At 51.7% G+C, this 25603-nt stretch overlaps 2 protein-coding genes and 1 long non-coding RNA gene across 6 annotated transcripts in view; 1 reads left to right on the plus strand and 2 right to left on the minus strand.

Annotated features, from left to right (window-relative positions):
* Window positions 1-11812, minus strand: part of LOC135412629 (uncharacterized) — a 20053-nt gene extending 8241 nt beyond the window's left edge. The window contains exons 1-3 of the long non-coding RNA XR_010429796.1: window positions 5934-11812; window positions 2881-3020; window positions 1591-1788 (exon numbers count right to left, since the gene is read on the minus strand). This is a non-coding gene — a long non-coding RNA (uncharacterized LOC135412629). The remainder of the gene's footprint in view (window positions 1-1590; window positions 1789-2880; window positions 3021-5933) is intronic.
* Window positions 616-23080, plus strand: CCNI (cyclin I). Of its 2 annotated transcripts, none has more exons than XM_064651388.1 (6): window positions 616-1113; window positions 17538-17672; window positions 19928-20002; window positions 20164-20304; window positions 20652-20882; window positions 21407-23080. In XM_064651388.1, exons 1-6 carry the CDS (start codon window positions 1072-1074, stop codon window positions 21866-21868), a joined length of 1086 nt encoding a protein of 361 aa, XP_064507458.1. In that variant the 5' UTR covers window positions 616-1071; the 3' UTR covers window positions 21869-23080. The 2 variants fall into 2 exon arrangements, with proteins under 2 accessions (XP_064507458.1, XP_064507457.1); XM_064651387.1 differs by lacking the exon at window positions 616-1113 and adding an exon at window positions 11831-11964.
* SEPTIN11 (septin 11) overlaps window positions 21792-25603 on the minus strand; it is a 77722-nt gene continuing 73910 nt past the window's right edge. For all 3 annotated transcript variants that reach the window (XM_064651384.1, XM_064651381.1, XM_064651383.1), the window contains one exon: window positions 21792-25585. In XM_064651384.1, coding sequence (XP_064507454.1) covers window positions 25510-25585 — 76 coding nt within the window. In that variant the 3' untranslated portion in view covers window positions 21792-25509. The remainder of the gene's footprint in view (window positions 25586-25603) is intronic.

Raw genomic sequence — 25603 nt, forward strand, 5'->3', positions numbered from 1 at the left:
ACAAAAAAATTGGGACATTCACAGGTTTAGTTGTCCAGTTCTTAAAGAATGGAGGTGTAAGACAACATCTCAGCTTCCCTGGCACTCATGCAGTCAGTGGGAATGCCAGACATAGCCTGGATACGAAAAGGAAAAGTGCAGTGACACCCTTTGTGCTGGGGAAAGGCCTAAGGAAGCAAATAAAGTCCAGGGCAAATTCCTGTTTACATTCTGCAGGGCGGGCAGTAAATAAGGGATCTATACGGAATAAACAAGGAGGTCTGTCCCAGCACACGCAGGCTGGGAGACACGGAACGGGCACAGAACAGGCAAGAACTCGGCGCTTTTGCTGAGGGTCCACACGAGAAGGGGTTGAACTACAAACAGACGCCTTTTCTCATCGCTTCGCGAGTGTTTTAAACGCAACTTCAGACACCGGGCCCGGCCCGGCTCCGAGCTCCCCTCCGCGCTCTCGCGAAGCCGCGCGCACGCGCACGCGCACGCGCCGCGGATGCTTTCGCGAAGCGACCGAGACGCGCGATTCTTCCGCCAGAGAAAAGAGTCCCTGCTCCCCTCCCCGACTCCCCCTCACAGCCGCCCGCCGGCGGGACCCTCACCGGGCGGCGGGGGGAGAACCGGGAGGGGAGAACCGCCTCCGGCCGCCGGCGGCCTCCGCCCCTCCTCACACGGGGCTTTGTCCCCTGGCGGCGGCGCTGAGGGGAGGCGGTGAGGCGGCTCCGCGCTGAGGGGCGCTCGCGCCGCCTCGCCGGCGCTTCTTCCCCTCCTACCCCCCCTCCCCGATCCCCCCGGGAAGCGCCTGGCTGCGGGCTGCCTCTCGCTCCCCCCCCCTTCCCTTTTCATTTTTATTTTATTTTATTTTATTTTAACCCCCTCCCTCCCTCCCGGGCGGCGGCGGCCCGCCTACCTTTCCCCCCCCCCTCCACCCCCAACCTCCCCTCAGCCGCCTTCCCTCGCCCGTCATGGCGACATGAGGAGCCCGCCGGCCGCCGCCGCCGCCCCGGGCATGGGCCCCGCACGGTGCTGAAGCGCCGCGGAGGAGCCCCGGCGCCGCCGCCCCGCCATGGGGTGCTGATGGCCGGGCCCCGCCGGGCACCCCGCCGCCGCGCAGGGGAGGTGAGAGCCGGGCGGGGACGGGGGGAGCGGGGGGTGCGAGGGCTGCGCGCACGGCATCGCTGTGCAGCGCTGGCGGTATAAACGTTTTAACTTGTGACTACAAACGCGCCAAGCATCCTGCGAGCGGTGCTTTGTGTGTCCGTGCCGGTGCTGGTCCCCGATCTGTGCCCCAACTGTGACTTTCTGGTCATAGTGAAGATTTAGAATCACAGAATGTTACGTGGTTGGAACAGACCTTAAAGATCTAGTCCCAAACCCCCCTGCCATGGGCAGGACACCTCCACTAGACCGGATTGCTCCAAGCCCCGTCCAACCTGGCTTTGAACAGTGCCAGGGATGGAGCAGCCGCAACCTGCCCTGGACAACCTGTTCCGGTGTCTCACCACCCTGACGGGGAAAAATTTCTTCCCGATAACTAACCTTAATTTCCCCTCTTTCAGTCTGTGCCTATTACTCCTTGTCCTGTCACTACAGTACCTGATGAAGTCTCTCTCCGGCTTCCCTGTGGGCCCCCGGTTTTGTTCTGTTCTCTTCACGTACTTCATTTGCAGAGATTAAGTTTCCTTGAAGGAAGAGCAACGTTGCCTTCTGCAAATCCATCTTCAAAGGGGTGTTCCATAAATTCATTTCAGGGGTCTGCTCAAAGGGACGAGATTGCCGTGGGTTGTTTCATGCCTGTGGTAAAAAGAAAGCAGACTGGCAAAAAAAAAATCCTCCTGAAAACTGAACGCAGGAAAACCTGTTCCCGTATCCTCCCCTTTTGACCCTGTGAAGGAGGGAAAAAGGAACAATCCCTCATTTTCCTGCTCTTAAAAATAAGGGTGTTAAAAGGCAGACTGTTTCAAGCCTGAATTTAAAAATGCTTTTCAGCATCAGCCTTTGTCTGCTCCCAAACATTCTTTCCATAGTGCGCTGCAACAGCCTGTGCGTGGCACAGCCCCTTTTTGAGACAGAAGGGTGAGATTTTTTTATTAAATACTAAAATTAAATACTAAAACTGACCGAGATGCACGTGGTCCCGACACACTCTGGAAAGGGGAGCGTCTCCCCTTTTCCATGCAGAGGTGACAGCTGTGATTGTGCCCCCCAGCTCTGCCCCACTGCAGGTACATCTGGAGCCCGGGTTAGCCAAGGTGAGGCTGGGGAGGAGTTTGTCTTCCAAAAAGCAAATCACGGCATCTTTTCCTTGTCTCGAGGGTTTGATTTTGGATCCCTGCAAATGAATCAGTTTTGTTTTTCAAGTAGCTTGGCTGGCTCTCCTCTGTGCCTGCACAGACCTTGGTGTGGGGTGTGGGAAGCTGGTGTTTTGGCTTCTCCCCAGCAGGAACTGAACTTTCACATGGCGTACATGTACATATACTTTTAATTATCCTTCACCCCCATGCAGAGCTCGCGTATATTTGATGTGGCAGAGCTGACCTTAGATGCTCCTTTTACTGTGTCCGACCTGTACTTCCAAATCCTGTGCTTTGTTTGCTCTGGGACCCTACTTAAAAATACTGATGTGAACTGGTAAGAGCCTTGCTGTGGTGGGACCATCCCCTTGGTGGATGCCAGGCTTTCCCCCTGTTCCATGTCTAGAATGCCCTGGGGCTGCAGCCCCTGGACGTACATTTATCAATTTAAACAGAGGTCAGCCCAGGCATGAGGCTGTTTGATGCCACTGCCTTGGCTCGTGTTGCTGCCCCGGGAGAAGCTCTTTGGTGGACAAAGTGTTGAGAGCCTTTTAAAGCCTGGAGCATGTCCCCTGTAATTACAGCCCCTTACCTTTTCCATTCCAACTCTTCTGTGCTGACCTGCTTCTCAGCAGAGCTCATGCAGGGACTGAAGCGAGGCCTGGAGCAGTGTCCATGTGGTGGAAGGTGCCCTCCCTCAGGGCCTGGTGGAAGAAGCTTCCCCTTGCACACCTGCAACCATTCAGTGGTTAAAGCATTAATTACTTTTGACCTCCTGCTGAACTGGATTTTTGGGAGCACTTACATTCACAGGTCTAATCTTTGTGTTTTTATGAGATGAGGTTCAGCACATCTGTCACGCTGATGGAAATGAGCCATCTGAACCGGGTGATGGAAGGGATAGATAAGCAGCCTGCCGTTTGTTTCAAACAGACTTTAAAAAGGCTGGGCAGGACCTCAACAAAATTAGACATCATATTTTGACTGCCAAATTATATAACCCTTAGGACTCCACTGCCCGAGCAGGGAGCAAACTGTGAGTGAAGAAGACCTGTATCTCCAGATGGTGTGAAATGTGGGATGTGAATTCCTCCCCTGCAGGATGTAGAATGGGTGTCTAGAGCTGACCTGCCCAGGAAGCTGCCAATTTGTGCCTTTTTTACTTTGCTCCCTGGGTGACTCTGGGTGCAGGGGAGGTACTGACCGAAGAACCACCAGGGCACTCCAATGAAGCAGCAGGAAATCCAGGCTTGCCATCAAGGAGGTGGATTTCAAGGGGGATTCTGGTTCACTGAGAATAGTTTCTTTGAGATTTCAGCACAATAATAACTGTTTTCAAAGGCCAAACAAGCACAGTGAAGTCATTGAGGTGGAAGGAAATGTCAGGTGTCTCCTGTCTCAGTACGGAGCAGATGTGGTCTGACATTTTCCCTTCCTGTGTGTTTGCTAACTGCAAATATTACTGAGACTGATTTATTAACCATAATGGCTATTTGCACTTGCTATGCCATAAACTCATGTAAAAGCTCACTCAGGAATGACATGTTACTGCAGATAGTCTGTACTGCTCATCAGCCCGGACATCAAACATTTTCCTTACCTGGGTGATGGGAGGTGCTGGATGAACCCGTCTGCCAGAGGCTTTTGTGCCTTTTTGGTGGTGTTTTGCTGTATACCTCAGGGTCCTGTTTCTTGGCTGGGGTAGCCCTTGACTACAGCGGTCTGTCAGACAAGAACTTGGCTCCTAAAGGCTTCAGCCCTTACTTTTTTAACAATTTGCACTGCACATCTTCAGTTTAAGCACTCCTAACTGTGGCCATGCAACTACAGAGCCTGCAACCGCTGTAGTAATACCCTGAGCACCAGAGCCAGCTTAGTCTGCATTTGTGAGAGCCCTGCAAGTGTGTGTGTGTGCAGTGCCAGGAGCAGGGCGGGATTCACCCGGCTCCTCTGTGGCTGAGCGGCAGGAACACTCCGGCTGCCTTGCACACTGCCACAGACACACCGCTGCCTTCCTCTTTATCCGGAGTTCCCTTCCCTGCCTTGACTTATTTTAGGCTGGGGGCTGTTTTTAGGCTGTCCAGAACCACGGATATCACAGCTGTTACCTTCATACTCAGAAGGCAGGAGAGATAAATACATAGGCAAGAGCCAGGACTGTGCCTGTGCCATCCTATTTTTGCGGACAATTGGAATTATATCCTTTTCTGTATTGTCTCAACAAGAGACTAATTAGTCAGCAAGCTTGAGCTCCTGGAGGATAATTAAGCTTTATAACTGTGGGTTCTCTTTGGTTGATGAGAAAGAAGAAGACAGTACCCTCAGAGCCCAAGAATGCTGCTCTGCAGCTACTGTGCTGTACCTCATAATTGATCTATTGTTTCAACAGCAGATAATTCCTCATTTCCTCATAATTATCTCTTTTTACTGCCTCACACTGTATCCTGATATTAGCTGTAATCACTGATAATTTACCCCGAAGCCAATCAGAATCTGCAAAGCAAAATATTGGCCTTGGTGAGCACTTAGGCTTTCAGACAAAATTCCCTTTTGTTGTTGTCAAGAGGAATCAAGCCATTGTAGTCAGACATTTTTTGGAAGTGGGTGTTGAACTGGGTATAAACTTGTTTGGTTTTATTGCTGTTCACTGATGTTAATGACCGACTACTGCCGAAAGACAAAAAGAGCTGCTGCTGAGTCCTGTCTCTGTGTTTTTGCCCACAGAGGCATTGTATTTATTTGGTTTCAGGGGATTATATTACTCAAAAGGTGGTGCATGATGCTTTCAATTCCGAATGCCTGTTGGCCCTCGCCTGTAGAGAGTTGGCTTTTATGAGCTTGAAAGCCTCTGGCCCTATTTTATGAAATTACTGCTCACTCTCATACTTTGTGAGCTTGCTTTTCCTTGGAGTGACTTCCTTCAAGTTACTGTTGATTTCTACCTAGTTCTATTGGTGGTGGGAGAAGTGAATCATGCTCTGCCTGTGTTGCTTTTAGGAGACTGGCAGTGAGACATTACATAATGCCAGGTTTGGTTTGCCCTTTTTTTTTTTTTCCTTTTAAAGCCTTCCTGCTCTGCTTTCAGCAGTTGCTGCCTGAAGAACAGGCAAGCTGCTCTCAGTGTACGTGTCACCCCAAGTCCTTTGTTCACCAGCCCCATCACTCCCACAGTACCTGCACTGCCATACCTGCTTTGAAGCCCTCTGTAAAATTTTGGTCAGGCATTCCAATGGCAGGGGTACCTTTGCCTGGCATGGCAAGGTGGATCCTGTCGCTCCCAAGCAGGTGCTGCACCACAAGCAGGATTCTGTGGTTGTAGAACCTCAAACCCTTTCACCGAGCCTGGTTCTGCAGCCAGCTGGTGGCCAGCACTGAGAACATCACTAGGGCCTAAGAAGCCTTTGTCTGCCTCCCCTGGATCTCCATAGTCATTTGAATCACTGCTGCAATCACACACCACCTTCCTAGAGGTCTGGCCTGGTTTAGGGGCAGGTAGCCCATACTTTTTGCCCAAATGCACAGGTGGCTCCCTTTTACAAGAGTGGTGAGCCTGTCTTGTTGTTAAAAGCCTTAAGTGGGGCACAAACTTTCCTTTTAGTGCCAGAAATCACCTGCTCCCACCCTTTCCCTTCTCCAGACACTTACATGCTCCTTGAGGATGGAAGTGGACACTGCCTGCTTCTGTATTGCAAAGGGGGGCTGAGGCTCTCCCGGCTGCTGAGTCCCAGACAAGGTCCCATCCATCTCCCATAAAGCTCCTCTGCTGTTGTTGTGCAGCCTGCTTGCTTCCTCCTAAAAACTCTTCACTCGGCGCCACGGCTCCTGCAAGACAAAAAATCCTCTGCAAGGGAGAGGCCAAACTGCCCCACGGTGTGCCACACCAAACCTGAGACTGGTTATACTGGAACAGGCCTACCTGAGTCCCTCCTTCCTTCGCCACAACCTGCAAAAAGTGGTGGTGTCTCGAGTTGCCCCTTATATAGCCCTTGCCCAGGTGCTGCTGCCAGGGTGCCTCACCCTCCCTGATTAGGGGGCAGCTGGTGATACTCTTTAGGAGCTGCTATGGCTCCCTCAGGCCCATGGCCTGGTGGCTCTTCAACAGCAGCACCCTCAGAGGGTTTCTCAGAGGGTTCCCAGGTGTTCCCTTCTGATCCTGGATGTTGTCCCCAAAAGAGCCAGAGGGTCCCAAAGCAGAACCCAGAGGCTGCTGTGTAAACCTTGGTTGGTCATCACTGGGAGCTGTGCTCATGGTGTACAGACAGCTTGGTACAGGGCCAGCCATGGCTTTCTTGGATTTATTTAGGTTGAAAAAAAACCATAAAAATGGGGATCATTTCAGCAAATGCTCATGTTTCTTTGCTTTATTCCTGTCTGGTGCTTCAGTTCTGGACAAGGAGGTGGCACCACCTGTTCAGCATGTGACCACTAATTGTCCCCGCCCTTGATGTGACACCCCAGTGCACACAGTAAAGGCTCACATTCCTGACCTGGCAGCAGGGCTGTTCCCAAGCCTTGGGATCTGCTGCCGAACAATAGCAGGGCCCATTCCTACCAAAATCAGTCTTTTGGCTGATTTTAATAAGCACATTGTGAGGAGTTTACATTTTCCTTTGATTTTTAGGTTCAAATAAACCAAAATCTCGCAGCAGAACTCATTAAAATGTATTGAGTTTCATCCCCTCTCTGCATCAAACACATCCGTTGTGCAGCTGGAGCTGCTCTCCCAGGGCTGCATTCCGGCTTTACCTTTTATCCACAGTGTGCTCCATGTGTTTCCACACGCTGCCCCAGAAGGGAGGGAGCTGTGATTCAAGCAGCTTGTTTGCATCACTCAGGAGCTGTGGCACAGAACATTTAAGCCATTACTGACCAAAGGCCTTTCTGGGCAAAGGCTGCCTGAATGGACTCATCTTGGCAGTTGTTAGGCAAAAAGCAAATGCAGACCCCCTCCCTTGGCATTTCCAAACAGAGCCGTTAGAACAGGGAGTAGTTCGGGCATGGGGCTGGAATCGTGCCCATCCTGCCAGGAGGGAAGAATGGTGACATTGTCTGAAAGTTCAGTCAGGAGTTCATCTTCTACCTTGTTTTTTAAAAGGCCCTACTTTGGAAAATACCGTTTTAGCTTCCCTTAAACAGCAAACCCCTGGTGTCAGTCACGAGGCTGGTGGAACAAAGTAAAGCAAAGATTTGTTAAAACTAATCCAGTTTGTGGTGGAGCCCTTTCCAGAGGGCTCCTGCTCCTCCTTCCTTGCTGCTAAATGGACCCTGGGATTTCTCTTTCAAAACAGACTTAAAACTCCTCCCTTCCCTCCCATCAAAACATTGCTCTGCCTTCTCTTTTTGCTGTTGCCGACCCGTGGTTTTAGCTGGCAGGTTCCTTTAAGATGTTTGGAAAAATTCATCCGTTTGGAAAACCAGCACTAAAATGAGGTCAGCTTTATTTGCACTCCCAGGGAAAATCTGGTTGGAGGAAAAGAAGTGGCGAGCATATGATGTACGTGAGCGACGCTGCCAAAATATCTCACAGGCTTGCCTTTGTAGCAGGCTGTGGGAGTGAGCTGGGGGTGAGTCACACAGACAAGTGGCAAGGGCCCTCTCCAGCTCCCAGCCTCCATGAAATTACCTCTTCCCGAATTTTGGCTTAGGCACAGCTCAGCCGTGCTGCTGGCTGAAGGTGCAGCATCCCCCGCGGGCTCGTTTAGGTCTGACACTGACACACTCCAGGCTGCTTCACTGCAGGGCCAGGAAAGAGTTAAGCTGAGAGAAAGCCCCGGGTACTAAAATTAACATCCATCCCAGCCCCCCGCCCACAGCTTTGAAATTTCTAATCACAACTTGCAGTTAGAGGATTTCTTCTAGCAGTAGGTTTGGATCCTTTGAAATCACAGATGGCTGGCTGGAGCTCCGAGGAATTCAGTCTCCTCCTCTCTTCCTTCTGCTTTGCCTTCCCCCCCGCCGCCCAGAAAAATCTGTTTGCAGGTCATCTGTAAGATTTTATTGTTGCTTGCTGCAGCTGAAGCAGATTTGGCTGCTCCTCCTGACAAAGGTCTGCAGAAATGGGTGGTTGAGCTCTACTGGAATTACCCCTCCTGTTCAGAATACCCACCTGGACTGATGTTGTTAATGTTTCCAAATTGAGCCGTGTTAAAAAAGCAAACAAACAACCTCCCCAAACAAACAAAAAACAACCCACAATCAAACCCAAAGAGGTTTCCCTTACTGCCCTGGATGTATTGGCACAGCTGAATTGCAGCTGAAGGCAGGAAGATCAGGAACTGTGTTAGGAGCTTGTTCTGCCAGCGAATGTTCCTGTGACGGCATCCTTTGTCTGCAGGAGGCACTTTTTATTGTCAGTGCAAGTGATCACAAAGCCTAAAAATAAAAAAAACCCTCCTATTTTGCATCCTACACAAATGCATCCCCAAAACCATGAAGTGTTTCTGTCCAGAGAGCTGTCTGCCCCAATTCCCCCAGAAACTGCTTTTGAAACCATATCCTGCAGAACTTTGCAGCCTAAAATTTCTCCTGGGGAAACTGAAAAGTGTTTCTTTTAGTAAAGTTAGCTATGAACGTGGACCAAAGAGAGATCTTTATGAGGTGGGTCACATTCTATGGACCAAGTCGGGCTATTTTTAATGGATAAGCAGGTGATTTTTAATGGCTCTCACAAGTTAAAACCTCACACCAAAGTTTTGACTCTCAAATTTCAGTGCAAGATCTGACCTGCAGCTTGTGACTTCTCAGGAGACGTCAAAGCCTGTGCCTTGCCTTGGCTCACTTCTCCTTTATTTACTTCCAAACTGCTCTTTAAGGGGTTTCAGCGGAGCCACTTGACCTTCCAGTGAAGATTAAGAAACCATAGGCACTGTGTGAGCAGTGGTTTAAAAACTCCCAAAGTGACCACAGGGGGAAAAAAAAAGGCCAAACAAAAAGCCACCACCGTGGAGCTAAAGTTTAATTTTAAATCAGTGAAACAGAAGCAGAAAGCTGGGGTGAGTTAGTTCATGGTGGCTGTCCCAGCTTGGGCAGCTCCTCCAGCCGTGGGTCTCAGGGAAGCTTTTGGCTGGAGCACCCTCCTGCTGTTCTCTGAGAGGTGCTGCCACACTGACAGGGATCTGTGCTGCTGGTGTTGCTTTTCTGCACTGCTCAGGTTTTATCATCCTGCCCTGAGCAGAGAGAAGAGACTCCTGTCCCTCTGTGATCTTCCCACGACTTCCCTGTGCTGGATTTTGGGAGGCTGTGCCGGCCCTCCCATTTCTCCTCCTCTGGGATCCCGCTCTGCCGTGCCTCCCTTGTGTTTTGGGAAGCCTGCATACATGTGCTGGCATTTTTTCCAAATGGCATGCATGTATCTGATGGAGAGCTGTGTAAATGGAGATGCAAACTGCATTCAGCCTGGGGGTGCTTGGCCGGTTGCCTGGCCCTGCTCTCTGTGCTGGAAAAGTCTGTGCACCGCTCTTGCTCCAAGGGAAACTTTCAAGCACGTCAGTCCTCTTCTTTTTTCCCCTTACAAAGGTTATGAGGCCTCAGCCCTCAGTTGAATTACGTCCCTAGTTCAGAAAGGAAAGGTTATTTTCCCCTCTCTTTTCCCCTCGGCAGCTCAAGAGGAGCTGGCAGTGCTGCTCACTGCTGTGTCAGGGTGCTCCAGGAACACCCTGAGCTCTCTGCTGGGGCCACTGACTGGCCCAGGCAGCACAGGGACAACCTCCAGAGGGATCAGGATGACTAAAAGTGCTTTTCTGGGCTCAGAGGCCTCTGAAACCCGTTTGTGTTGTAAATACAGTGGGAATGTTTGCCAGTCACCGCAGAAAAAAGCAGTGCCTGAGGATGCTCACTTTGGCCTGAAATTTTTCCTGTGTTTTCTCCAATGGTGGCTAATTACTCTCTTCCTGCAAAACCAAGAAAAGACTATCAATATTTTATATTAGGAGACATGGTTGGGCTAAATATAGCTCCTTCTTTTTTCCTAATGAGCGTGCAGCCAGGAGCTCCTGGTCTCCTCGCTCTCAGTGCTCAGCACTGGGCCCGGCTTTGGCCTCTGTGCTGGCTTGGCTGAGCTGTGGCTCCGGTCCTGACCTGCTCCTGTTTCTCCAGGCACATATTCCACCTGGTGCAGCTCTCGGCTCTTCTCCAGGTGTGTCCTGAGAGGCTGGAGCTGACTGGTGGATGTGACCCAGGTAGCGTTACCGGGGATGTAGCAGCTGGCGACCTGCAGGCTCAGTTAAATAATAAATAAATAGGTAAATCACCCATCTTCTGCCCTGCACAGGCCTGGAGAAACCCCCTTTTGGGGCTCTGGACTTGAAAGGTGGGAAGGGGTCCCCCAGCTCCGCCCCTCTCTGCCGAAGGGAACAGCATATTTCACCTGTTCCTTGTAATTTGAACTGCTCTTTTCCATCAGTGCCATGCTCATTTCCCAGGGCTTTACCCCTCCTTTGGAAGTGCTGGTGGCTTTGGAGACGGTGGGGGATCTGGCCTTTGGGAACCTGCCCAGCTCACAGGAAAACCTGTGGTGTCTGATGGGAGGATAATGAGATGCTCACGAAGCCCCGGAGGGAAGGAGCTGAGGGAGGCTGTGAATGTGCATCCCTGTTTCCCCTTGGCCCCATTTACAGTGAGTGTCCTCGGGATCAGCCCCAGGTTTAAAAAAAAAATGCAGAAATGACTAAATGCACATAAATAACGTGAGGTTGGAGGTTCTGGAGTTTCGCTTCCCCAGGCAGAGTATCCCCCTGGGCAAGGGAGGAACTTCTAATAGGGATTTTACAGCCCACACTGGCCCTTTGGGGGTTGGTGGGAAGTGATTGTGAGACACACTGCAGACCTGCTGGAGCCCTGCTCAGGAATCCTGGATTCAAGGTGTTCCCTCTAGCTGGAAAACCTTGTGTCGTTCCATTGATACCTGGAAACCTTGTGTAGGGGTATGGCTACCCAGTACAGCCTCTCCCTTGTTCATGGAGAAGCATTTCTTTTATAAAAATCTAAAATAAAAGGAGTTGTTTTTCAGGACTGAGGGCCTTGACGTTTGTTTGCCACTTAAAACCTGACGGGCTTTAAGTGGTACTGGATGTGGTTTTATACCTGATGCAGGATATGTGAATGAAGAACAATATTTGTTCCTTATCAGTCTTTAAGGTTTCCCTTAGCTCTGGGAAAGCACCTTGAATCTTCATTTGTACAGAGCTTGCTGAAATCCCCTCTGTATTTGCTGTGCAGCTCCTCCCTCTCTCATGGATTTGCCAACGGCCTCTCCCACCTCTCAGTGCTGAGGTGGGAGAGCTCTTGCAGAAAACCTCAGTGTGACAGGAATCTGCAGCCCACAGAGGGATTGGAGACCTGTGGGTGATTTTGGCCCAGCTTTGTCCAAATCTGAGCCACCTGGGTTGGGTTTCCGTGGGCAGGTTTGCCAAGCAGCGATCCCTGCATGGCCCAGATGAGCCTGTTCTGTTTCCTGCAGCTGTAGTCCCCTTTGTGCTGCCTTTGGCTCAGTGTTTCATCAGGCTGTCTTTGGTTTTGCAGGTAGCTGTATCCAGCTGGGTGGCAGGTGGATCCAAGGGTTACCATGAAGTTTTCAGGACCCCTGGAGAGCCAGAGGTTGTCTCTCCTTCTGGAGACGGCAATCTCTAGGGAAGCTCAAATGTGGAAAGCACATGTGCCGAAAATTCAGCCCAATCAGGTAATATCTCTTCTTCACATCGTTGATCTCAGCAAAGGCAGGAGGCTGTCCTGGGTGTGTTGGTATGGGAACAACTGGAGGTGTTTTCAGGAGGGGTTACCTTTACCTGGGGAATTGGCCTCTCCAGGGAGGGATTCCCCCCTTATTTGAGGGGCACACCTGCCCCCGGGGGTGCAGAACACCCTGCGCAGCACACAGTGGTACATCTCTGAAAGCACATACAGACATTATCTTAATTGTCTCAATTAAATTAATTTTACAAAGTGTGTGGTTTATTAGTGCCCATTTCTACTGGGCACCAACTTCGCAACAGTTCTTAAAAGCAGCTCCATTTCTTGGACTAGTTCATTAATAACAGTGTTGATCTGACTTGGGAAAGGCACGGCTCCAGGAAGAACCCCACTGACTCCAGCAGGGCTATTTATGGAGCAGGGTGTAAGCTCGTGTCAAGGGAACCAGAGCCAGGCGCTGGCCTGTTCCAGTTAGGAATGTTCTCATAGGACTGGAGGAAAATTCGGAGTGGAAGGGACCACTAAGGGCTCCATAGTCCAAGCCCCTGCTCGACTTGTGCAGCAGGGAGGTCGGAGCAGGCTGCTCACGGCCTCACCCAGCCTGAGCTGAGCCTGTGCTCCTTTGGAAGGAGGTGTGTCTCACATGTGCACCCAGAAGCACCTCTGTGCTCCACAGAGTTCTGTTCCAAACAAACTGTGAAATGTGAGGATGGTTCTCACAGGGTTTCTGCTCCTTCAGTGCTGGGTTGGGCTGAAATAACCACACTAAGGACTCGGATCCCGCCTTGCTGTTGTAACGCCACATGAAACATACAGGTAGGTCAGCTGTTGTCAGAGCTAATCCCTGTGCTGTTTGTTTTTTCTGTCTGACAAACAAGAAACTGCTGCTGTTGGGTAGGAGCATATACATTTTTAAGGGCCTCAGTATTAGTTTTGTTTAATCCACATTGTGGTTTCCAAATGAGTGACGTGGTTGTCAGAGGTGTGAAGCATATGTAGCTGTGGCTGTCTTGGGGCACATACAGTTTAAGCCTCTGGCTTATGGTAAACCAGGCTGTCACTCCCTGCTGGCAGTATTCCTGGGGTGATTATAATGTAGGGAGATAAGATTAGAGGATAAGAGAGTGTAACCACACCAGAGTCATGGGGGAAGATTTCACAGGGACAAGGCACTTGGTGAAGGTGGCTCAGAAACCACCACCTACCTGCCTTAGGCAGACCTCGCAGCAATCCCTGTTCTGTGCTTGTCCCCAAGGGTTTCTGCTCCTGGAATTGCCACCCTCAAAACTCTGTTGTCTTGGTGTCACCTTTTTCTTCCTGTTTTCCCCCGTGTCCGTTCAGACATGGACATAAGTGCTGTGCTACTGAATGTTTTCTGGCAGCGAGGAATCACTAAATTGGAGCGAGAGCTCCATGTGTGTGAGCTGTAGGAAGGTCAGATGGAGAGGAAGCATAGACACAGCTGCTGCTGGGGGGGATTCCAGACTTGCCAGGCCACGGGGCAGCTGAGAACACTGGGTGGGATCACAGGTTTCTCTCTGTTCCTGTGGTTCATGACACTCAGCTTTTCCAACTGTCCCGTGTGCCCCCGGCGATGGTGCTCAGTGTGAATTACCCCATTTTCTGTAAGATCTGGAAGGTGGTCAGAGTCCCTGACAGCCACTGCCTTCTGAAAGCAGCTGCAGCAGCCTAAAACCTCACTTGCACGACACTTGTTTATTTGCCGTGACGGTCGGGAAGTGTGCAGTCTTCTGTGGATCAGATCTGGCCCCCCGGAGCGTGTGGAACTTTCCATTCCCTGCTGCGAGGGTGGGCTGGCTGCACAAAGGTTTAATGAGCTCACCTGGTTTGCCAGGGACAGACGTGAGTGCGTCTGCAGAGATCTGAGCAGCCCGACTGGAGACGCACTGGGGGTATTTTGCAGGAGGAAACTTTCAGTTTTGACTCTTGAGGAGACATTTTCGGTTCTAATGTTTAAAACCGGAACAAATGCAGTTTCTAAATATGTGTCAGTTGAGACCTTTGAAAGGAAGAAACAAACCCATAGTTACAGAAACAGGAAGACTTTCCATTTTTAGGACAGGGTGCAGAGTCTCTTGGGGACTTTGTTCCTGGTAGTTTAATCTATGTGATTTTGTGTTTCCTTAGTACTTTTTGTCTCAAAACTCCCATCCCCTACTTTAAATGCAGGCCAGTGCTCCGGGTATGTGCAACATAGTAAAGCCAGGTCTCACAAGGGCTTTTCAGCCTGAAAAAACAGATGGGCTGAGTCTGGAACCTCCTCATGCTTCTAATGGATTTGGTCTTCTTTTTTCCCTTCTGTTTTCCCCCACCACTTGAGTTATACAAGATGCAGGTGACATTCCAAAGTTTTCATGGGATTAAGACTAGAAATCAAGCTGTAAAGCCTGGTCAGAGGTTGATTTTTGCATGTTACCAAGTAACTTCGCAGCACAGAGATGTGTGAGCCAAGAGTTTTGGGGCTTTTTTTAATAGAAACAGTGTCACTTGTGTCATGCCTGCTTTCTTTCCTGTTCTGGCTCATTCTTCCTGTCTTCTCACTTCTTCTCTGGACCTCTTGAGGAGTCAGAATATCTCAGTTTATTTCCAGTCCTAATAAAGGTCACCTGCTCACTCCCCAGGAGGCCACACAGGAACAAACAGGGGAAAGGGCAAAACACCTGTCTGGGACAGCAGACATGAAGGAAAACAGTATCAGGTGAGGTGTTTTTCCTAGACGGGGCAGCAATAAAACTGAGTCATGTTTGAGTTCACAGATAATGTTTATTTTAGCCTGCATATTCCAGAAGTCTTGGGGCATTCCTAGAGGTGATCTGCACCCACATCGTGTCCCCTGACCCTCCTATCTGGTGCAGAAGGGACACACACAGAAAGTACCTCTACACCAGGCAAGAACTCTGGGCTTTCCAGCCCAGAGGGACTTCCTCACTTTCAGCCACCGAGTGTCTCATTGCTGCTTTTAGTTTCAATTAACTAAGGAACAGTGACCTTGCTGCTTAATTAATGTTACTGTGCTGCATTTTCTTACTTTTATTCTGAGGGTGGCACAGGGACACCTCCAAGGGAGGGGAGTAGAGCCTGATACTTCGTGTGGAAGCAGGAGCAGCAGCAGGGCTTGTGGATGCAGGGGGGACCAGGTCCCACTGCTGTCTCTTACACTGGGCTCGCTCAGCCTTCCCTGCTCTGTCTGTGTGTGTGAGGGAATTCCCCCCACCTCCTGCTCCCTCATTTGGAGTAGACCCTTTCTGTAGGATGATGTTGAAAAGAGCTGGAGACTCACCTCCTTTCCTTTGCTTCTTCAGGTAGTTCTTAAGGAGCCAGTTTAATTTTGGAGCCTTCCTTGTGCTGCACATGCACCGAGCTGAGGGTGTTTGCAGTTGTTCCTTCCCATCACAGGGCCATGGGGCTTTAGGGTCGTTTGGTTTAATTTTACATCTTACACACGCTTAGGGTTTGGGTCAAGAACCATTTCCCTTCCAGGGAAGCACAGCACAGGCCTTACAGGCACCGAGTGTGTGGTTTGTGTTACTGCCTTGCTGGTAAAGATCACTCTGGGGCTGAACTGGGTGGGGCCTTTTGGCCTCAGGGCAGATCTCAGGAGGGCTGAGGATGAGAAGCATTCTTACCCTTCCCACCCGTGCTGTTTTTAGGAGAAGGCCTAACCTTTTGCTTTGGCAGGCACAGGGAAAACAGCGCCGAGCCAGGGCAGACACTGCCAGGAGCCGTGGAAGCCGATGCCCATTTCTGCTGGATCTAGCAGGAATGGGATTTTCCAGGGATGGAAGGGGCAGGGCTGTGGTGGTGTTGAAATGCCCCCATGCTGCTGAGGCAGGGCCCTCCCTCCCCAGGCGGAAGCGCCACAGGTGCCATTTTCACCCCCTCCTCAGCCCATTTTTCTCCACAGGTACACCCTCAGTCCCTGTTCTGTGTCCGGAACAGCTTTAGCGGAGCATTTAATAAACTCTCCTGCTGTGTGGTGTGTTCATTGTGCTCCCAGCACACCCCTTGAACTGGCATTCCTGGGAGGAGTGCAGGGCACTGCTGGCAGCGAGTGTCCTGCCCCTGGGGGGGCTCACGTTTCACCCTGAAACTGCATCAACAGTTTCAGAAACAACCATATTTCTTGGCATTGAGAAAATGGCAGGTACTTTTTATTGAAGCGTTGAGTGGCAGCTGAGAGCAGAGGCCCATCTCAATCACCAGACAGTTCTGGTGACACCAGGGCACCATCAGGGCTTGGGACAGAAGGGTAGGCAGGCCCTTGTTCTCCTCAGGGCACCCCTGGTACAGCAGCACTGGGACTGGTGTACTTTTCCCAAGGGAACTGGGGGACACGTGTGAGCAGCAGTCACCAGCTGTGCCCCTGCTGTCCCACAGCCCAGAATCCAGCCCTGTGGCTGGAGCCCTGCCACCTTCCCCACCCCTTCTGTGCCACCAGGAAGGGAGCTCAGTGCAGAGTAAAGATGTCACACTGCCAGTAACATGGCAAGGGGTGACACGTGTTCCCAGGGAGGCCCCTCTGCAATTACAGCTCTGCCTTCCCCTGGGCTGGACTCCAAGGCAGGAGGGGCAGCAAGCCCTGATAGAAAACAAGTTACTGTCCGTGGAAGGTGCACAGTAGGTGTTTGGGTGGTAGACAGAGCCTGAAGTATTGGGTTTGCATCTCTGTGGGGTGGTTTTATTTTAAATTTCTGCTGCTTCACCCTCCTGGTGTTGCTGGGAGGGCAGTAACAACCCAGCTGTTTGTGCTTCTGGATACATCCTTGCTAATCGTCCCCAATAATCCCCACTGGAGTGAGACCAGACAGTTCCTTGGATGATGTGAAAGGCTCTGGAAAAGCTGTAAATATTTCTGAACTCGGTCACACAGAAGGATTTGATGTCAATGGCTGAGCTGTACATGTGGTTGAAATTTAGCTGTTGTCCAAACAGATCAATGGGGAGGACAGGGGCCAAAAACTTAAACCAAACCCAAAGCGCAGGTGAAACTGTACCTGCTCCACCCCAGTTCCCAGTTAACTGAGCCACTAAAAGCCTTTTGTACACTCTTGGCAATTTTCTTTATTTTAACATACACTGAGCTAAAAAAATCTCCATAATTTGAAGAAAAAAATAAACCTTTCCTCTCAAAACTCCAACTGGGTCCCTCCCCTCTGGGCTGGTTTTGTTCCAGCGGGGCATTCCTGTGCATCCACATGGTTCTGAGGAGGTTAAAAAAATAATAAACCTCTGGGAGCTAAGCTGGAGCTGAGCCTGTCAGTGTATGAGAAACTACAAGACATCCTTCTTCTTATCCCCACTGTACAGTGACACTGGAGTGAGGTTTGGGGTTGCTGTAAGGAAAGCTTGCTCTTCCAGGGCAGGTTTTTGGGATGAGGTAAGTAATGTGGGAACAAAGTGGTGATTGAGGCTGGCTCAAGGCTCCCCTTGCCAAAGGAGGCTTTGTTCCCGTGCAGAGAGACTCCTGCAGAGGTAAAACCTTTGGTGTTTTGGGACTTGCTCAGCCCGTGTGTAGGAACAGTTTGTTTTTCTCTCCCCCAGGATGTAGCCATTTCTCCAAGGCAGAGGGATGAGGTCATCCAGTGGCTGGCCAAGCTCAAGTACCAGTTCCACCTTTACCCAGAAACGCTCGCCCTGGCCATCAGCCTCCTGGACAGGTTTTTAGCTGCAGTAAAGGTAAATATTTGTGGATCCTTAAACTGGAATAGATTCCTACCCCCCACTCAGCTGTTGGTGTGTGCAGTCTGATGGAAACTCTTCCTTCCCCCCTGGTGCTCACACCCCTTCCTTGCTCCCCGTGGATAGGCTGGCACCTGCTGCTCCAGAGCCTCATCTGGGGGGGGGTTCTGAGGTACCCAGAGCCCAGTCTCACCCTGAACAGACTCAGAAGGTAAAGGCAGTGCCCACAAACTGTTAAAACAGTCACAACCCGAGGCGCAGCACCCTCGGACACAAGTGTTGGGAAGGGCTCTGCTCACCTCGATTTCACAGGTGTTTTAACTACATTCACCTCATGTGTTCCACTTGGATTGCCAGGAGCACCTACTAGCAGGGAACCAGCTGGGAGAAAAAGTTTGAGATTTGGGCCTGGCAAGTAGGCTGGTGCAGGGAAATGAGAAAAAAAAAAGGAGGGGAAAGAATATAGAGCCAGAGGCCACTGTTGTTCTGGGAGCAGTTCCCTGCCTGCCTGCTCTACAGCCGGGCTGATGGACTTGCAGCTTTTGGCTGATGTCCAGTGGGTGTGAAGGAGACAGGGAAGCACACACAGGTGCAGGCTTCTGTGTGACACGTGTCCCCTCCTGTGGTGCTGAACCCACAGCTTATTCCCCAACAGGAGAACAGAGGAACCCCCTTGTTTTTAAGGCTGTTCCACCATAGAAACTGCTTAAAAGGGGGGTAAAAAACAACACTTGGGCTCCTTGCAAGTGAGACCTGCTGTTCCTCTGGCCCTTTGAGTTACCTGGGCTGTGGCTTTGTACCTGCCCATGACTGAACAAACTCTGCTCCAGCCTGGAATCCCTGGCCTGGAGCTGTGAGGTCAGGCTTTGGGAAGTTCCATTTCTTACCGTGTTTGCTCAGCTACCATTCTGTGCTTGGCAAATCCCTCTCCTACCTGCACGTGTCTCATCTCACCACGAGCACGTTGGGTAGGCTGTATCCCTTAGGAAAGGGAAGCAGGAACATGCATTCCCAGCCTGTGCCCTTGCACTCCAACGTGACTTGAGTTTGGTAGAACACAACTGACATCATTCATTAACCCACCCTTTAAACATTAATAAATATTGCTCATGTTTTCATACAAGCCATGGAAGGTCTTATTTTTAAGGAGATCCCAAAGTAACTGATTTACTGAAATGCTGAGATGGGAAAGATTTAAGTCCCTCAGCAGCCAATGCCCTCAAGGACAGTTTTTCTTTCAGTAAGTTGGAGCAGCCAAGGAGTGTGTACAGAAAGCATGGGAATACAAGTCAGGAGCCCTCTGTGTGCTTGAGGCAGCGAGCAGGGATTGGGAAAGGGGCTTAGCCTGCATGAGCATCAGGGCTCTGTGCTCCTTCCCCCAGCTCTCCTCTCCCATAAAGCTCTCATTCCTCTGATGCAGCTCAACTCCTGTTTATCAGGTGCTTTCCCATCCCCAGGAACACAGTCTGGGATTGCTGGGACTGGCTGTGACCCACAGCCAGCAGTCCTGGTGTGTGTCACTGCACAGCACTCGTTAGCCCTCAGCAGGGCCCAGTTCTGGTCCTGCCCTAAGGGATTTCATTCTCTTGGACACCTGAGTGCACAAGTACAGACTGTGAGTGGATTTTCAGGTTTGCTGCAGGATTTTCACTTACCTTTGCTTTCAGCATCTCCAGCTGGGCCAAGGTTTAGGAACAGACTCTGCCTTTCCCCGCCCCTGGCCACTGTGGAGGAGGGGACCAGGTCCAGTGGTTGTTACACTGATGGTGGCAGTGAAGCCCTTTGTAAAGACAGTCACACAGACAGAGCTCACAAACAGAACCCTCTCCCATCCAAATTTCATTTACCTTGCCTAAACCATCTCCCGTGGAAGGGACTGGCTCTCCTCCACTAATCCCTGGGCCACAGGTTTGGGAACTGTAGTGCAAAACAACTGAGTGGTGTTTTTCCAAGTTACACTTCCCTAGGCAAGACAGTCCTTCCCATTTCTGCTGCAGTGCCTGAGCCCGAGCTCTTTCCACTCCAGTGCTGCCCATTCCGATCACGGGGCTGCCAGATCAGATCTCTGCTCAGCTGATGTCACGGAGCATGGATTTGTGCTTGGCACAGCCTGCCACTGCCAGGGCATAGTTAGAGGTCAGCCTGCTGATCCACATGGAGACCCTGGGGCTTGGGATGTCCAACCAGAAGGATCAGGGCATCATTTCTGCATCATGCTGACACAGAGACTTCTCTGCTCTTCTGTCCTGCAGGCCCGTCCAAAGTACCTCAACTGTATTGCAATCAGCTGCTTCTTCCTCGCTGCAAAGACCATTGAGGAAGATGAGGTAACTCTGTTCTTCCTGCCTTGCCATTGTCAGAGTATCTGTCCTTCCAGTCCTGCCTTTGCTTGCACACAGTGGCTGACACTTACCAGGACAGGAATGAAGCATTTGGTAGGATTTCTATTCCAATCCAATCAGTTCTTTTTTTGTGTTGGCTTTTGCAGAGGATTCCAGTACTGAAGGTGTTGGCTCGGGATAGCTTCTGTGGTTGTTCTCCAGCTGAAATCCGCAGAATGGAGAAGATCATCCTGGACAAACTGAACTGGGATCTTCACATGGCAACGCCACTGGATTTCCTTCATATTGTAAGTAAGGGGCTACTGATGGTCTTTCAGGTGTCTGTCAGCCCAAATAATGTGTTGAGAAGCACCTCAACAAAAATTCTACCTGTAGGGGAACAAAGACCTTGGGATGTTTGTAATTCCTCTGTACAAGCACTTTCTGAATGAAAAAAAGCCTTGCCAAAGAAGCCAGGCAGGTCCCACTGGAAGGGCTGCACCAAGCTTTGGTGGGTTCAATGTGCTGGGTTTTTCCCCCTGGTGTGGAAATCCCTCCAAGGTTAAGCTGGAGGATGCCAGTGTGTCTGAGCCATCTCACAAGGTGTTCCTGAGGTCGGTGCCTCCAGCTGCCTCCTGTCCTTGTCTCCCCACAGTTCCATGCCATGGCAGTGTCCAGCAGGCCGCAGCTCCTGGCTCTGCTGCCCACGCTGAGCCCGTCACAGCACGTGGCAGCGCTCACCAAGCAGCTGTTGCACTGCATGGCCTGTTTCCAGCTGCTGCAGTTCAAGGGCTCCATGCTGGCACTGGCCATCGTCAGCCTGGAGCTGGAGAAGCTGCTCCCCGACTGGCTGGCTCTCATCATCGAGCTGCTCCAGAAGGCACAGGTGAGGGGCGGGGAGGGACTGCGGACACATCCTGCTCAGTGCTCCTGCCAGCCAGGGCTCTGGGATCCCTGGCTGCCAATGGCTGCCTGCTGGTATGCCTGTATGGGGATGGCTGGGCTTCTGCCTGGAGGAACAGTGCTCCATCCTGACCACATCCAGTGGGTGACAGAGGTGGGAGCCGTGTGCCCTCATGTACACAGAGTCCTGCTGCACCAGGGAGAAAATAACACACCAGCGCAAAATTCCTAGGCAGTGGTTCAGGCATTCATTCCCAGCATACTGACAAGTACTGGAAAGGCTCTGGCAGTGAAACCCTTTAGTATCTTTTAAGCTTTTTCCTCACCACTATTCCCATGAGGTGTAAGAAGGAGCAGGGGCCTGTATCCCAGAAGGTCATCATGGTAGGGGTGCTGTATCACATCCTCCTCCTGCGTGGCTGGGTGGTGCTGTTGGAGCCCATGCTCTCTCCTCACCATGGTGGCAATCCCACAAGGCCGGTACCTTTGCTTGTCTTCCCCCTCCAGATGGACAGCTCGCAGCTGATCCACTGCCGGGAGCTCGTGGCACATCACCTTTCCACTGTGCAGCCTTCTCTGCTGCCCAACTCTGTATATGTCTACAGTCCCCTCCAGCAGACCCTGGTGACCTGTAACAGAGGAGCGTTCCACCGCCAGCCCTCCTCTGTCCCAGGGCCGGGTCTCTCCAAGGACAACGGCCGGCCAGAAGCGCCAGTCACAGGTACAGCCGCGCTCTACCAGCGCCGTCCCGCCCCCGCCGGCGGCTGCAAACAGGCCTCCGCCAAGCGCAAGGTGGAAGAGATGGAAGTGGACGACTTCTACGACGGGATCAAGCGTCTCTACAACGAGGACCTCGCCCCGGAGGTCGTGGCCCTGGAGAACATGGGCTCTGTTTGCGGCGCCGACGTCTCGCGGCAGGAGGGCAGCGTGTCCCCTTGCCCGCCCCTGCAGCCGGTGTCTGTCATGTAGCTGCCAGTGCCACCACCCGCTCCAGGAGCCCCGCCGGACCCGGCAGCCCGCGTCCTCAGTGGGGGGAGAAAGGGCCATACCTTGTCAGGCTGAACTGAAGGGAGCCAAAAAAAAAAACACCAAAAAAAAACCCCAGGAAAAAAAAATCCCAACCCCTTTTGAATTTTATTTCTTGTGCGGCTAATTATAGTTCCACTATTTAAGCACTTAAAAACACAAAAAAGTATAAAAATCTAAAAAAAGACCCAAAAACCAACCAAAAAAAAAGTAGCAAAAACCTGTTCCTTTCTAGTGTTGTCAGTTCCACTGTTTTTCTGCTCCTGTGTGTTGTAACCCATTCTCCACACCTGAGAGCTCACATCAACCCTGCAGAGCTGTTCCAGGTTTCCCAGCCGACTAACACCTCTCTGATCCCATTCCGACCTGCTCCTCACTCCCCTTCTGCTTGCTCTTTTTAATTCTCAGCCAGTCTTGTGCTTGACGTTCTGTCCTGCCCCACAGCTTTTTCTTTTGCCCTTCTAAAAAAAAAACCTCTTTCCTTTTGTTAATACTTGGGTGTTTAAATGTGATAATACTGCAAAACTGGATTTAAACAAAAGGTTTTAAACAAAACCCCAAACCAGTTCTCGCAAGCTGCTCCACACTTCAGTAATGCCCACAGGAGTGTGAAGGTGCGCTGGAAGAACCCAGGGGCAGCTGGCCCTGGTGCTCTGCCTCACAGAGACTTCTCCAGTTACACCGGTTTGCTTCTCCCAACACAGAAAGCAGTTACTGCATTTTCTAGCACTAGAACCAAAACGGTATTTTTTTCTTGTTTGCACCGAGAAATGTTGCACTCAGTGTAAATTTTCACCAATGCTTTACCCTCTCCATGAAGTGTAAGCTTTGAATTGTGCAGAGCCTGGTTTTGCCCACACTTTTCCCAGCACCGCTGGGTGAGGTGCCGGGACAGCTGTGGATGCCTGAGGTTTGGAATGTGTGTCCCTGTCAGTCACAAAACCAAAACGAAAGACCCTGATCCTCGAGTTTTGTGTTCATGTAACTTCTAACCAAGAGTCAGACCTTTAAACCTGTCTCGTCCCTGTGACACCCCGTTCTCAGAACGCCCTGTCCCGACTGTACGCTCTCTCCACAGCCCTGAGGAAGGTATCCTATCTGGAGCCATTGTACTGATGAAAGCCTTCTGGTAGCAATAAAGAAAGTTGTCCTGGATTCCCAGTCTGGTGTTGTGCTTTTCATCCAAGACCTGGATCAGTTTTACCCAGATGCTGCCAGGGAGTTGCTCTGTGCCAGACAGCTGACAAAGTGCCTTAAAGTGCCTTTGGGGGTGCTGGGCAGCCCCTGGGGTGCCAGGGGAGTCACCAACGTGAACTCGTTGCCTCCAGTGGTTCTGGCTTTAGCCCAGCTCTGGTGCTCCTCACTCCTGGCCCTTCCCTTTCCAGGCCAAGTGCATGGCTGGAACACTGCTCCATCTCCCGTCCTGGAGCCCATCCTGCCCTGTGCCTTCCAAGGTGCCATCTTCTCGTCATGCACAGACCACCACAAGAGCCTTCCCACAGGTTCCAGCTCTTCCTGCTCGTGTCCTGAAAAACCCCTCCCCAGGCCATGTTTCTCAGAGGGGTGTGTGGCTTCCTTCCCTTCCAGCCCTTCCTGCCATCCTTAGGCTATTTCCAGACCCTGACCTTCTCATCCAGTGGCTCGGTTTTCTCCAGCCAGACTGCTGTGCAGTCCTCTGGGGGTGTCAGCAGCACAGCCCCAGCAAGGCACCCTGTCAGTGCAGGGGAGCCCCAGCTCCAGTGCTCTCTGCTTCCAGCTCACCGTGTGTTGCACACCTTTTCCAGTTAACTTACGCTGGCTTCTCTCCCTCCACGTGCTGCTTCCCTCCCAGGTTGAAGGGCACGTTCCCCCTTGCCCCACTGGCACATCAGCACCCAGGCACTTGTGAGGATCACAGCCCAATCCCACCACAGGGTCACCGCCCAGAACCCTTCCCAGCCTCCCTGTGCTGCCCGGAGCCACACAAGCCACAGCATGGACTCGGCAAGCTCCCAGGAGGCAAAATCCTGCAGAGGCAGGACTCGTCTCCCTCACTGCCAAGTGAGTGCTTTCCTGCTCCCAGCCCCAAACACAGGCACCCCCCAGCCCCAGTGAGTTGCAGAGAGACAGACACTTTATTTTGCTGGCACTGTGCACAAACCCATACCAATGATCTTGTGCCAGACAACTCCAAGAAAAAAGGCTCAGGCACAAACCCTGTCCCTGGTCTGTGTGACCCACCTCTGCAGTGTCCTGCTGTCCTGGCACAGGCCCTGAACACCTATGGGCAGCTCCCTGGCTGTGCTGCCTGCACTGGTATACACGTTTACAGTGCTCCGTGGCTGATGAGGTGACCTTCAGACACAGCCTTACCTTGGAAAATGAGTCATCCCAGCAAGAGCAGCTCCCCCATGTAGCAGGTCCAGCTGATTTGGAAACAACCCACATGGCCAGAGACAAAAGCCATTTCCCACTTCCCACATTTCCTCCCCAAAAAACCCCCAGGCAACAATGTCACCTCCAAGCTGCCCCCCCATCACCTCCAGTAGCTGGCTTGTACGCAGCTCTCGCTGTCGGAACACAGGGCTGGCCTGGAGTGCTGCCAGGGCTTCCCGTTTCCCACAGGAAAACCTTCCCTGATGTGCCCTTGTCTCCTCATGTTCCTGTGACCTTCCCACAAGCTTCACAGGATCCCAGTGCTCCCCACTACGGACCTGCCCAGGGTCTGCCTGCTCCAGCGGGGCTGGAAGCAGCGAGGGCAGGAGTCCAGCCCAGCACACTGGGCAGGTGAATGGTTGGCTGGACAGGAAACCAATTCCCAGCTGCAGGCTCAGCTCCCTGCTGCCCCTCTCCCTCATGAGCACTGGGATAACACCACTGCATTCACAAACCCCAGCACGTTACTGCTCAGTCCCCAAGCCCAGGGAGCTCCCCAGGGCACGGCAGGGACATCCCAGCAGAGCACTGCTGCTCCTTTCCAATGCCTTCAACCATAAACCCTCCCTTGCTGCACTGTTCCCTGCAGCCCCCCAGCCTCCCTCGGCCCCCTGAGGGTTTGCTCTGAGGATGTGAAAGCACAGATCCCCTCCAGCAGCCACACGAAAGAGTTAAGCCCAAAGCATGATTTTTAACTCAGATACCCACTCCCTCCAATGGAAGAAGTGGCTTTCCCAGCTCTGCTGGGGACACCTGGTGACAAATAACCTCTCTGAGCTGTCCTCAACAGGTTTCATGTTGCCATCCTCTCCCCACACTGGCACCTCTTCCCCAACAGCTGCAGCCACGGAGGCAGCAGCCCAAGGGCACATTGCCATCCCCTCCCCAGCCCCGGGGTGTGGGGAAACCTCCACCACCCTCTGCAGCTCAGGCTCACTGTGGACACCAGCAGGGCCTTCTGCTCCCCTCCCTCTGCCCCAGAATCCACCACCACTGGATTATGGCTGTCAGACATTTCACCTTGTTTTCCCTATGGATCTCTTCTCCCTGAGATCGCCTTTAAAAAAAAAAACACCCCACCAATCAACCCCAAAACCTTCTGCTGACACCATCTGTCTCAACAACCTGAGGCAACAAATTCCACAAGTTTAGTACCTGCTCCTTAAAAGTTACTCCTCTGGTCTAGTTGTGACGATTTGCTGACTTAGCAGGTTGGCACCCAGCGCCATCATAACTTGGAGAGCTCTGCAACAAGAGTCACAA

The sequence above is a fragment of the Pseudopipra pipra genome, chromosome 4 (assembly GCF_036250125.1).
Source record: "Pseudopipra pipra isolate bDixPip1 chromosome 4, bDixPip1.hap1, whole genome shotgun sequence".
NCBI lineage: Eukaryota > Metazoa > Chordata > Aves > Passeriformes > Pipridae > Pseudopipra > Pseudopipra pipra.

Coding starts and splice junctions, on each gene's coding strand:
- CCNI (XM_064651387.1), top strand. CDS start 11,851: ATGAAGTTTTCAGGACCCCTGGAGAGCCAGAGGTTGTCTCTCCTTCTG. Junction 17,673..19,927: donor GGTTTTTAGCTGCAGTAAAG/GTAAATATTTGT, acceptor TCTGTCCTGCAG/GCCCGTCCAAAGTACCTCAA. Junction 20,305..20,651: donor CACTGGATTTCCTTCATATT/GTAAGTAAGGGG, acceptor GTCTCCCCACAG/TTCCATGCCATGGCAGTGTC.